We start from the raw sequence: 13,409 nt of genomic DNA on the forward strand, positions 1-13,409 counted from the left end.
ACTTATTGATATCTCGTAGTTGGATGGTTGGATGGAGTCCATACTAGGGAGAAACGGTTCCAAATGGGATTTGATACCAAACACACAATCCCATGCTAAAGACGGCTTGCTCCATAAAAAGACTAAAATACTGAAAGGAGGAACGAAGTTGCTGTTCTTTCTAAGGAATCAGGGTCCTTTATCTGTTTTTGGTCGGTGGTCGTTTTAATTTTTTGTTGAATTACGTTCAAAACACCCACCAGTTTTCGTTCCGTTCCTTTGTGAACACAAACGAGTTCCGTGCCGAAAAAATAGAACTTTCTCCTCACAACTAAGTGCTGTAAAACCTGCCAGCCACTTCATCTAATCTAATTTAATACTCCTGTATGCAATACTCCTGAGTATGCCCGGGATAAGGCAAAGAATAAGGAGGAAATGCCTTATCAATATGATTATTAAATTTATTCAACACAAGCGGTGTTGACAATACGGCACTGGACCGTCATTATTAATTATTTAAAAAAAAATAGATTAACTACTAGTCCTCGTACTGTTAACTTCCCTTAAGACTTCAAAGGGTTAAGGCATTTTCTTCTCTAAGATCTGTACTGACTGCTATGCGGTATTCAGAGAAAGGTAGCGCATTGTGATCCTTAAGTGGGTCTTCCGCACGATACGCTACACCGGTGGATTTAAATTATTTTCTCTTCGGTTTGCACTAGTGATGAGAGTATCAAATCTTACTCACTCCCTACTGGGATTTAAATATTTTAACAACTTTTTTGGGGGTCATTATAGCAAGGCAGGCACGGTGGTGTAGGCAACAGCAGCGCCGGTTTTCAAACGACAGGACAGGAGTTCAAATCACATCCGGATCGTTCAGCCGAAGTTAGGACTGACTAACCAAATACTTGGTATCGGCAGTCTAGTAAGCCATTTCGATGGCCGGCATGACCTTAGAGGTCGTTAAGCCAAGAAGATGAGTATTACCTCTCACAACGAGAGCACGCCTCTCATAACAACCGTAACAACTCGCTCTACTTCGAACTCCAAAACAGTTTTCAAAACTATATATTGCTTCGAATCCTAAACGAGTTTAAACACTCCTTGCGATTTGAATACCAAAAGTGTTGCAAAAAATCTATGTGATGATTGATTTCATTTAAATCATTCATTAGAAAGATTTAATCACTCAGTCATTTGAGTAATGCTATTACTCAACATCAAGCTATCCTAGACCTTTTTTCATTCGCTACGATTCATCCATATAATACTTCGTCGTGTTTTAGATGTTCTACGAGCGGCAGTTTTACACTCGCTCTCTGCCGGCATGCTGCAAGGAAGAAGATATTTTGTTTTTAATATCGAACCGGAAACGGTGGTATGAAAAAAGAGAAACATCCTCACACTTACCCGATCGGATGTGTAATACAATCTCCTGCAGCTTAGACAACGCCTCACCCGGAGCATACGTGCGCCAATAGCTTTTACAGGAAGATACGCCAAACGTACCATAAGATAGGTAACCATTAAGTTTACCATTTCAGATGCAGTCTTGATAATGGGTCTGAAATCTGATGCGTGCAAGCGAGTCGCATTTCGCCGCTTGTAAACATTCGTGTTTGATCGTGGCACTTTGCACAACAAAAGTTTTCACATTTTCTATGCCGAATAAGAAAATCCCGCAGCTGATTGTTGCCATTTGCCTGGAAGTGTGGCTGCTGCTGCTGCTTTGTCGGCAGCAAACCAGTCCAACCTGTGTTCTATACCACCGCTCTGAAGCGCCATTTTGTTTGATTCTTGCTCTAGCTTACGCGTTAGCTTTTCAATAGCTAGTTTTGCTACTGTTTTGTAGCATTTTTCACGTAAACTGGCTTTCGTGAAATATCGTACAGGTGAAACGTTGCGTTTTGTGAACAAATTAATGCTTTTTTAGACTTTACATATCGAAAACATCGAGCAACTTTCTGTCTTTCGTCGCACGATCGCTTCGTGAACAAAGAGGCTGTCTGTCAAATTAACTGCAATTATGACTGTGGGGAAAAATTACGGTCCAATTTATAATATAAATATTTGCTTATTTTACAAATAAAAAGGCACATTTATGTATGTTTTTCAAAGGATCATTTTGCATACTTTTAAAAATAATGATTTTTTAGTAAAAAAAAATATAAAAAAAATTTATCATATTGCTCTGAATGGCCATAACTAGTGTCTTTTGCAATAAATACTCTGAAGCAAGCAGAATCGAATAATATTTAGGATTAATTAAATAATAAAGAAAGAATAAACTTGATTTTATGACGCTTTTTTCATTCCTTTCACATCGCTATAGGTATAGATGTACATCATATCCGTAAACAGCTTGTTGTCATCTAGCCGTCTTACGTATTTGACGGTCAATCATCTGAAGACGCCAGACAAATGAAATAAATTTTAAAATATCGTGTGAAAAGTTCGTTATCTAGTTGTACAACTCGTTATAATAATTAACCTTGAATGTTTTGGAGTGTTCTAGTACAATTAAGAGGTTTTAAACAAATAATGTAACCATTTCAATACGAGAATAATGTACTAATAAACAGTAGGAGCAATAATTTAAATGATAGATTTCTGCTTGCATTGTTTGGTGATGCTTAATTTTAGATAAAAAATCAATGCCAGTAGCAGCATTCATCAAGATTAAAGTTTATTTAACTTTAATTTAATTTAAATAAGCGATCATAATAATAAAACTTTAAACTAAACCTAAGCATGCCATTGAAGCGAGTGAGGTTAAACTACTTTCACCGTAAATATGTTGATTAGGTTGTTTACAATTATGTGTACTTTATCTTGGGCAAACTTTGACCATCTTATCCTTACGAAACAGTTCCGCGATTTCCGAAGATGAAAGTTTTATTTTGCCTCAAAACTACCGTAAACGAAATTTACAAATCTCCACTGTCCGGCCCTATAGCACGAAACGTCTGCGGACGGGCAACCGCTCTAGAGCAGTCTGACGTTTACCATTGTAGATGTGACGCACACTATATTTGTACGACCGCAAAGCACCGCAACAAAGCTATAAACATTTAACAGAAAAAGCTTTAATCCAAACAAAACTACACCCGATCCCGCCAAGTAAGTGTGAAAAATTTATTGGAAAAAAAATATGTTCGCCCCACACCCGGCGTGGTGTGCGTGACCATTTCATCGCTCAACCGTATGGCCCAAAAATTACGTTAAAAACCTTAAAAAAGCAAAACGTTTGCATTTGTATATGCTGGGATCACAATCGCGCACTTGGGCCCAAGATGGCAGCGGTGCAAGCGAGATGGCGCCAGCCGCGTGTGACAGAGCAAACGAGAGGAGAACCGAAAAGGCGTCAGACGTATGGGTAGCACCGTACACACAAATCACAGTGCAGTATCCCCCGGCAGCTGCTGGACGAGTCAGGGTTTTTCGTGACTGTCATTTCTGAAAACCCACAGTGGCACAGCAATTCTTTTTTTAATTTAACTAAACGAAAGTGAACTTTCCCGTTCTTAGGTGCCAGGTAAGCGAGCTGTGCGTGATAAGAGAAATTCACCGTGCCAAAAAAATCCAACCTCTGATAAACATTTTTCCTGCTGCGTTTCTGAGTTGGTAAAGAAAATCAACCGCGCGCATACACACACGCACGACGATGGCTAAGCGCGCGGCCAAGCAGTGCTCGGGCCCGAAGCCATTATTGCTCGGTATCCGTCCGGCCGTCTGACTGGGTGGGCACATCGCACGAACGCAGCGCCACCATACGTCCGTGCATGGAACTACGGTCGAGGTCACGTGAACAGCTTTTGCGGCCTAGCGATCGGGAACGGGCCCGACAGCGCGAACTTGTATAAACGTCGCCGCCTCAGTCAGACATTTTCCTGCCAAGCTCGGTGGTGGGCAGGCTTGCAACAGCCCAGAGCAACATCAGTGCCGCCATTTTGACGTCGTCTCGCGAGTCGGCCGCTCCTGCGTTTTTTTTTCTTGCTCGAGATCATCGTCGGAGTAGGTTCGATTTTTTTGGTTTTTCCTCGTTAAAAAAAGAAAAACGTTTTTCACACTATTGGTGTCCTTCCGTTTTTGTTTTTCCCTCCCCCCTTCACCCCCGCGTGAGCAACCCTTCCACCCCCTCCTCTTCTGTCCTTTTTCGTTGTTCAGCTATTGTTGAACGACGCCAAATAGGAGAGAGAGAGAAAGAGAAAACGCGACAAGAGTTTTGCAAATCGCGTTGTGCGTGAGTAGTGAAGCAATAGAAAGTAAACCTGCGATTCATTGTGTATGCGCGCGCGCTCGCCTGTGTGTGCGTGTAACGCGATGCGCGTCGAGTGTGGAATTTTGTATGTGTGTTTTTAAGGATGTGCGAGAGTGATATCCCTGTGTGTGAGTTTGTTCGATGTTGGAACGAATTTTGGTGTTTTTCGATAAAGGACGCTTTTTGTAGGAACCTTCCTGTGGAGATATTATTATTTTATCGCCACACTAACGTTTCGTTGGACAAGTTGGTGCGTGTGCGAACGCGAAAACATTGTGTGTTTGTGTACTCTGCGTGCGTGTGTGGATCTCTCTCTCTCTGTTCGGTGAACCTGTGCGTGAAACGTTTCGTTTGGATGTATGTGGCTAGTGTATCCTGTATGTGTGTATGGTTGTAAATTTTGTTTGTTGCAGTTTGCGGCCATTGTTGGGTAGAGTGTGCGTTTGTATGTGTACCTTTTTGAGACAAACGTACCTGCGGGCCCAAACTCACGCATTTTGTTGGTGGTGTGTATGTATGTGGTGCATTTCTCTTTTGAGTTTTATTATTGTTCTTCAACATACACCTGCATCACACCCCGTTCGCTTGTTGATTGCGTGCGGTCTCCTCTTACGCGTTTCTATTCTGTCTTCTTTTTTTTTGTATTGTGAGGCGTCAATTGTCAAAATTGTCTATTGGTTCCTAACACGCACACACACACGGGCGCGCATGCTGCTTGTCCCCGTGAGTGAGAGAGTGAACTGTCAGTCGGCGAACCAGCATGGACGCTCCCCCTTCTCCGAGTCCTTTTTGGCACCCTGTGAGCATGAAACTCCATTTCAAGTGACAGTTGCACGCGCGCTGAGCCAGCGAAGTAGTTTCAATGCATGGAATAATAGTATCCTCGATCAACATTAGTGTTTGTGGTCGAGAGACCTGCAATGGTGTGTTTATCGCACCGAGAAACATCCACTGAAAATGGTGACGCTTTCGCGGCTGTCTAAACGTTTGCCCAAATAACATCACTCAACTAATCAGGTATCAAATATTAGGAAAATGTTGGTTGTTCTCTTTTCGGAGTGCAGTTTTCTAATTTAAATTTTACGCGCCACAATCGAGCGAAACAATTTAATTCCTTTCTTTTTTGTGGAACAAACCAAGAAATATTTCTTTTCTTTGAAGCTCTTGCAATTATTCCTGACTGACAGCACCAATACTGGCTGGCGTGTGATAATGTGTGCTGAGTGAATGCCCAGTGTGTATGCCGAATTTTTATTGCACACTAGCAGCCAAAAACTCGATTTGTGCGGGAGTTTAGATGAGCCTTCAGGAGAATCTTAGACTAGATTTGAATTAGTCCCGAAGGCGCGCGAGTATGCTCTTCAGAAGATCGCTCATCAATGGAGCATTTTAAGAAGCGTTTGTGCATTTAAGGACCTTTGAAAGGGTGGTACGTACCGGTGATCCATTGGTTGGCAGTGGCATTCAATCGAACTCAAACGAATCGGTGAAAATCTCACCCGAATTATCATTCAACCGCATACTCTGCTCCGTGTCAGTGTCCAGTTGTCAATACAAAAGGATCGGTATCCAATCCTGTGTCCTACTGGAACCTTGTCAAATATTCTTGTTCTTAGCTTAACGATCTACATATGCCGGTCAACCTAATAGTTTACGAGACTTATTGATACCACGTTTTGCATGTCCATAAACCAGGATCATAACGTATTTGTGAGTTAGTGGACCAAAAAAAAAAGCGGGAATCTGACATCTAATTAAACTGATTTCATAAACAGATCTTCAGCTGATATACATGAATGGCCCTGCCTCCCCTGTATCCCTGTTTTAAGGCTGTCCGGTTCGTTGCCTTATACACATTAGCATAAATTGTTATTTTTAGGTTTGTTTTATTGCAATAATTTTTAATATATTGTTTCATTTTTTCTCTCTGTATTTCTATCTTATCATCATGAAGATGAACGGGCTGGAATAGATTTTAATGCAATAGTGACTTGGTAGTTTAGCAACGCCTACTACTAAGAAAAAAGAAAAAGCAAAGAATAAGCGCCACTATTTTTAACGTGTTTATAATTAAGCGGGATCAATTGCAATAAAGCGGTGGCGCTCAGCAAGTAGCAGCAGCAGCAGCAACCAGCAAGCAATACGAAACAGAGGCGAATAATAGAGCAAGGAGTTTCGTAGCCATGTTTGTTTCGCCGTGGGCCAGTGTGTCGTACAGTATTCCGGAATAGTAGTGGTGTGCGGCTCTTTCCAGCAAAGGGACACACTGCACACAAGGAGGGCAGCATGCGCGCGCGCGCACACATACAAACAACAGAGCAGCAGCAGCTGAACACAGAGAGCTGCAGCAGCACAGCGTTCACTCAATCGGAAGGAGGCGAAGCAGCAGGACCAGCATACCAATTCACTTACTGGCACTCAGGTGCGGATGCTGAGCGACGAAACCGCCCTCCACTCCCCCCCCACACACACACAAGCCCGCGTACAACACAGCGGAAGGAGGAAAACGGTGCAATAGTGCGTTGTTTAGGTGTGCGCGCGCCCCTATATGTATATGCGTGCGGTTGGTGAATACCGTCAGCATCGTGTGTGTGTGTGTGTGTTTTTGTATATTCCGTTGTGAGCCGTGCGTGTCTCCATCTTGCTCGCTCGCCCTCTCTCCTCAAGTTCTGTGCAGCGCGCGCACACACACACACACACCACCCCGACCATCATCTCGCTCTCTGCGTGTGCGCGCGCGCGCCCGCGTTTGCTAGTGTGCGTGTGTGTGTGGGAGAGAGTGATTTTATGCTACGACGCGCCGCCACCATCGAATAGTGTAAAGTGTGCGCTGTGTGTGTGTAAGCAAAACGAAGAAGCAAAATCTCGTGTTTTCATTGTGTGTGTGTGTATATTTGTGTGAAGGCGTGGAGTTTTCGCATCGTGAAATCAATCATGCATCCGCAAACATCATGACCATCCTTCAAGCAACCGTAACATCGGCACAGCCGCCTGCAATAAACAAGAGCGCCGAGCAAAACCCAATAGAGGAAAAGCGGAACACGCGCATCCGAAAACAATAGCAAGAAAGTGCTAGTAAGAGAGAGAGAGGAAAGTAATTCTGAAAACGCGAGAGAGAGAGCAGCCTCGCCGCATCAATCCACACTCAGTATGGCAGAGAGAAGCGGCCGCCGCAAAAGTTAATATTATTGTTGAATAAGTGCAATTGTAAGAAGCAGAAATAGCGAAATTCATGAAATATGAAATACGTGTGTGTGTTTATGTGTATGTGCAACAATAGTAAAGTAAATAATTTATGAAAAAAAGTATGTAATTTTAACAATACGCTAAAAGAAACACGTGTTCTCAAAACAAAACATATATAAAAAATAGCTGAAATCAGCAGAGAAACCGTAACAGAGAGATATAAACTGGTGAAGCCAAGCGCGAGCGCGCGCGCGTATGTGACAGTGCGAAGAGTGAACGCAAACGAAGTGAGGGGAGTTGGGAGGGGTGGGGGCAAACGCAAGAGAAGAGAAAAGGGAAAGAAAACGGAACCTGTGTGGTGGTGGTAGTAGTAATAGTAGTAGTGGCTGTGCCTGCAACTTGTTCGTTTCTGTTCCATCTGCTCGTTCCACCAGCCCACACCACCACCAACGTCGACGATATCAGCCCACCCTCTCGGCGTCCTCTCTCTCTCTGCTTGCTGTGCGAGTCGCTACTATCAAAATTAGTACATTGATAAACAATGGCCGATCATATGGAGGAGCCCCCGATGAAAAGGGCGAAAGTTCGGGATGTATCCTCAGGTAAGTTCCTCTTCCCCGCACCCTTATCAACAATTTTTGCACAAAAAATTACAAACCAAACTTGACATTGTTAGGGCTGTGACACAGACTCCCCAGTACAAAGAGACACCGCTATCGAATCTCAACCGGGGACCGTCCTCTCCCGGAAGCAGGGAGGGGGTCTGGATTCTGCTTAGTTGGGGAAGGTACATCAAGTGCGTGCTCGAACCTAACGACGGGCCAAATGATCCTTTCAGTGTTATGATTGACGGATGTGCGATGAATATGAATCCTTCAGATAAGTCAATGAAGGACCAAATTCTCTCAATGCTGCATATAGACCAAGATGACACACTCAAAAAAAGTCAACTGAAGTTGCAGATATTTCATGCGATCAACAGATGCTCCTATAGCGATCTACAACTATCAATTTATGTACAGCTATGAGCTCAAAATTATACAGCAATGGTAACTTCTTCCTGAAAATCTGGATATTTTAGATCTGGAAGAGGAAGTTAGCATTTTATCGACGAAACGTCAAACTTGCTTCAAATACAAGTAAAAAAAAACTTGCTTTGGCTATCGTAGACTCCATTATCAGCTGACCTCGCGGTATGGTGCGGATGGGACTGATGATCAGCTAAGGGGTTTCAATCAAGTCAAAGCAAGTCAGCCATTTTAGGGCAAGACCTGTCGAAATTGTGTGGCACCAAAAAAGAAAAGGATCAACCGACTTGAATCACTCACTTTTTTATCTAGAGGCGGTCCGGTGTTCGAGTTGGCATCGGCTTCGGTCTTAACAAGGCAGGATCAGGGTTCATCAGGCCATTGAGCCAAGAAGAAGATTTTTAGAAATCTGTTTTGTAGAGGCTGCGTGGGCTTATTGACCGATATTCACCTCCCTTATAGGACCCCTTCAAACGCAGCTATTTTCATTGAAAGTAAAATTTTATGCAAGGTTTAACAGTCCCATAGAAGAGGCATTAGAATAGTACAAATAAAGTGGGATTCGAGATACACAACATTCCTACACGGTACCCGACTTGAACGTCCGATTCGGCCCTTTTTCTGGACATTTACGATGGCTATGTTTAGCATACAAAAATGAGTTCCTGGATTGGATTTTGTTATACTGAGTAGTTATCAATCCAAGCGTCTGGAGAAATGAATCGTAATTTCTAAACGGAACACGCAAACCGTTCCGAATCCAAAAACCGATGGCCATGATCAAGGTATGGGGTAAAAGTATCAAATCTGACGGCTTTCTATATCGATTGCCATTGCCATTGTTTTATAGGTTGAAACAGCGTAGCTGACGTTAATGTGTGTTCAGGTGGGAAAGAGGTTGTACATCTTGAATTCTGCATTGTTTAAGCTATTGTAATGCTTGTTCTATGGGTTCTTAAGCCCTGAATTGTCTGGTGTTGTTACCGCTGTGAATCTTGTCCTCCAGGAATTCACTCAACACGTTAAAACGCGTCCAGCTGATTTTTTTTTAACTTTCCTTTCATGCCGCGTTGGTGCAAACTTCCAGTTGACCGCTTGCGTTGGACAAATCGTCACAAACAATAAATCTGACAAGGAAGAAACATAATAGTAGTCATCAGCATGCCCGTTCACATGTAGCCCGAAAACGGAGTTAAAAAATTAAAGTGGGATAAATGACGAACTCGATCAGGTGCAGGTGTAGAATGCCGAATATTGGCTAATTAGTCTTAGTAATGTCGCGAAGTTTTGGTTCCCTTTCAGGGGAACCAACACTTCAGGGGAATCGTGCCTACTACGGACTTCACAAACTTCTGCGATCCAGAAGAATCCAACAACACACGAAATGTACGATTTACAGCACCTTGATACGTTCGGTAGTTCTCTACGGGTACGAGTCTTGGACTATGTTGACGGAGGACGCCAATGCTCTCGCCATTTTCGAGGACGGCGGGTGCTAAGGACTATCTTTGGCGGTGTGGCGAATGAACCACAAGATAAGCTGAGCTGTTTGGCAGTGCTGACATTCTGGCGGTAGTCAAAGCCGGTAGGATACGTTGGCCTGGGGCACGTGATGAGGATGACAGACTCATGCACGAGGCGTAGAGGAGCACTCGTTTGCTGGGTCAAGTGCAAGAGGACTGCAGCCCTAGAACGAGTTTCCTGGAAACTTATTGGAGACCTGGCTATGTCGACGCGACTTGCTTTATCTTGAGTAGGCCACGAAGAAGAAGAAGAATGTCGTGCAGTAGAATTTCCTCATTAAGGGCGAATGGTTTGGGTAGCAGACTCATCAGAGATCAGAGATTTGGGTTGATGCATTTGAATGCGCTCAGAATTGATGATGACACCCAATCACTAACTAGTAGTCTACATATAAAGCAGCCAAATTAACTTCTAAAAGTTTTTGGGGGGGGCGAAATTATTAGTCAGAAATAAAACTCGCCTGGCAGGTTCCATTGCTGACCTTCCCGGGCTTCAGTTCAGTCAGTCTTTTCTACGAGGTGGCGGTTTCCTGGCGGGAACTGAATCATCTATACTACCCAGTGGCGGATCAAGTCTCAAGGAAGCCTACTATCAAAATGGGAGTTCAGGCACCCCCCTACTACATCGTATCAGCTGAGCGTGTCACCGTGTCCAAAGACTCTTTCCAAATATATTCCAAATACAAGAAAATCGTCCAAAGCACGACTGGCAGAGCCATGCCGATTTACAACAGATATCTTTGCCAAAAATATCCTTTTGGAGAGGAATACAGTGATCGTGGGCTCCTCTAAATGCTCTAGGCTTGAGTTGAGGCCCCATGAAAGTTTGGGGGGAGCTCAAAGTATCTGCTTAGTTTGCTTATACTATGGGATCCGCCCCATATACTACCGGCCCCACGGCCACCGTTTTCGAAAGTCTCGAATCAATTCTTGTTCATTTATCTCTTTTACTGTAATTCCTTGACTCAACTTCGTCGTAGGGTCGTTCATGCGAGGAGATTATCTCTTTACGGTGGAAACTCACATAAAATCAAAGAATATAATTTAATATTATCATCCGATTTTTTACTGATTCTCAAATGTCCAATTTTTGAAATCGAATTCACGGGATTCATATTATTCACGACTTTGGTGCTTCGTTTTGATAAGTTTTTAAGGACACACTTTTATAGGAGAATCGAATTATAGAAAATACAAATAGGATAAATTGGGTGTTGTTTTTCTACCTTCTGGAATCATGAAAGAGACAAGCTTTTATGCCTGGAAAGTCTCGGCCAGTTCAAATAAATTGTATTAAACATTTAACCGTTATTACACCCCACGGTCCATCTAATATTAATGCTTTTGTTGCATTGAAGCAGGGCAACAAAAATGCCATAATTCTATGATGTGTGGGTTTTTGTCTAACTTATCATTTCCAATTTTGCGTCGTTGAAGCAACCCAAAGGAAAATGAATGAAACATGTTGATATTGGGATAATTGATTTTCACAAAATTAATCATAATATGAATAATACAATCCAGACTGTCCAGAACACTCACAGCTCAAAACCGAGTTTCTCCATAAATTTTTCGATGTGAATTCAAGAAGTTGGGAAAAATATGGGAATCGGATGGAATCTGATAAATGGTTATTCCTTATTTAATCCTTACAATGCAAAATCCATCGAGGAAAAATGTACAAATTGTGAAATTTTCAATTAATAAACACATGCGGCGTTTGATCATACGGCACACAGCGCCCTCATCTATGAGTTGAATAAGAAAATAAAAATTGAAAAATACTAGGAAAAGGAGTTGAGTTATTTTCAACGGTCTACTTATGAAGTACTCAAATTTGCCATATTAGTGTCTTTTATCCAGATACTGTCAATGTAGGGCTGAGATACGTGTTTTAAAATTGTCAACAAAAGAATAGAGCTAATCGCGCATTGGTCAACATCTGCTATAGAGCAATGATAGGCATAGAACGTTCGTTATAATCGCTGTGGTGCGTTCGATCGTTGCAAAATGACTGGATTTGTTGAAGCGTTTAGGTACGCGTCTAAATATGATTTTCTCTACCTTATAAAACTCGTTTTCCAACTCCCCATAACACCATTGCATAGACGATTTCTCTCTCTCTCTCTCTCTCTCTCTCTCTCTCTCGCTTTTCTCGCTCTCTAATTTGTTTCGTTGTGTGTTTGAGCGGACTGTATATTTTAGAAAACGTTCAGACGCACACACGCGCTCCCATACACACTGTAAAAGTGGTCTGCGCGCTTGTGTGCGTGTGCTGGCTCTCTGCTCGCTTTCATCTCATCCATTTGTAACACAAATCGTTTTTGCGCGCGTCTATTTGCTGGTGTGCGTGTGGTATGAACAATAGTGATGAGTGCATCATTCCGGTTCAGCGCTTCCCATTTTTCGATACCTCATCACACACACACACACACACACACACACACACAAACTCGCTGAAACATGTTCATCGTCGATGTCGTCGTCATCATCATTTGGGTGTAATAAAAGGTTTTTTTAGTAGTCTAGGCGAATTTCACCACTTTTTTTTTTGCTGTAAATCGGTTTGATATGCAATCTTTGGACAAACCGATATGATTGTATGAGAATTAGTGAAATATTAAACGTGCAGCTCCCAAGGTGAATTCGAAATTGTGCTATTGAAAAACAGAGACATTACAGCGGGAGAAAAGCGGGAGCGTCTGTCCAAAATGTCCTCCTCTCAGATATTGGAGGGAGGTGATCCTTGGACACACGGATACAGGAAAATGCTGCACACTTTGAACGATAAAAGACGATCAAGTTTTACGGATAACCGATAAAAAAACCTCTATGCGTGTACTGTTGAAATGATAAAAAATTTCCTTCCATTTGTAAATTATTGTAATAATGATTAAAATCAACACCTGTAATTAACGCTCGGGAAATGCTCTCTCGTTTTTTTTCTTTCTTATCGTTTCATATTCGTTTTCACATAATAAACATTCGCTCGTGGCGGGGCTTTCACGTCCAGAAGTTATTACAACCACGCTCGATCAAATGTTCGATCTGGAAAACCACCTGCCAGACGAGCTGATGGGCGACAACACATGGGTCGACTCACTGAGCGGTGGCAACAAACCGCCCGGACCCGGTCCGGGATCACAGATGAATGGAGACGATCCGGGTGGAGGTGGAAGCTCCAACCTGACCCAGGCATCGCTTGCCCTTCAGCGTCAGCAGCTTCAGCAACATCCACATATGCAGCATCTAATGATGCAACAACAGCAACAGGTAAGGATAAGGAAGTAGCGTGATGGGTTCGGATTCCAAGGAAATTGAATACACGGTTCCATTCGGAATCGATTACGGAACCGTTAGAACCGTCAATTTTTTTTCATTGGTTATTCTTGTGTGTGGGGGAGGTGAGAAGATTAGCTATATTTGTTT

The 13,409-nt window shown here is 42.7% G+C and overlaps 4 protein-coding genes across 4 annotated transcripts in view; 2 read left to right on the plus strand and 2 right to left on the minus strand.

Moving 5' to 3' along the window:
- Window positions 1-13,409, minus strand: part of LOC126558031 (thioredoxin domain-containing protein 5 homolog) — a 227,925-nt gene that overhangs the window by 207,439 nt on the left and 7,077 nt on the right. The window lies entirely within an intron of this gene.
- LOC126561855 (protein lava lamp-like) overlaps window positions 1-13,409 on the plus strand; it is a 122,442-nt gene that overhangs the window by 47,506 nt on the left and 61,527 nt on the right. The window lies entirely within an intron of this gene.
- The window catches only part of LOC126567281 (protein retinal degeneration B), a 208,646-nt gene that overhangs the window by 33,934 nt on the left and 161,303 nt on the right, over window positions 1-13,409 (minus strand). The gene's annotated exons all lie outside the window — the stretch shown is intronic.
- The window catches only part of LOC126558859 (histone lysine acetyltransferase CREBBP), a 21,826-nt gene continuing 16,290 nt past the window's right edge, over window positions 7,874-13,409 (plus strand). Inside the window, exons 1-2 of the mRNA XM_050214976.1 lie at window positions 7,874-8,031; window positions 12,994-13,253. Of these exons, the coding sequence (XP_050070933.1) occupies window positions 7,971-8,031; window positions 12,994-13,253 (321 nt within the window). The 5' untranslated portion in view covers window positions 7,874-7,970. The remainder of the gene's footprint in view (window positions 8,032-12,993; window positions 13,254-13,409) is intronic.

The sequence above is a fragment of the Anopheles maculipalpis genome, chromosome X (genome assembly GCF_943734695.1).
Source record: "Anopheles maculipalpis chromosome X, idAnoMacuDA_375_x, whole genome shotgun sequence".
NCBI classification, from domain to species: domain Eukaryota; kingdom Metazoa; phylum Arthropoda; class Insecta; order Diptera; family Culicidae; genus Anopheles; species Anopheles maculipalpis.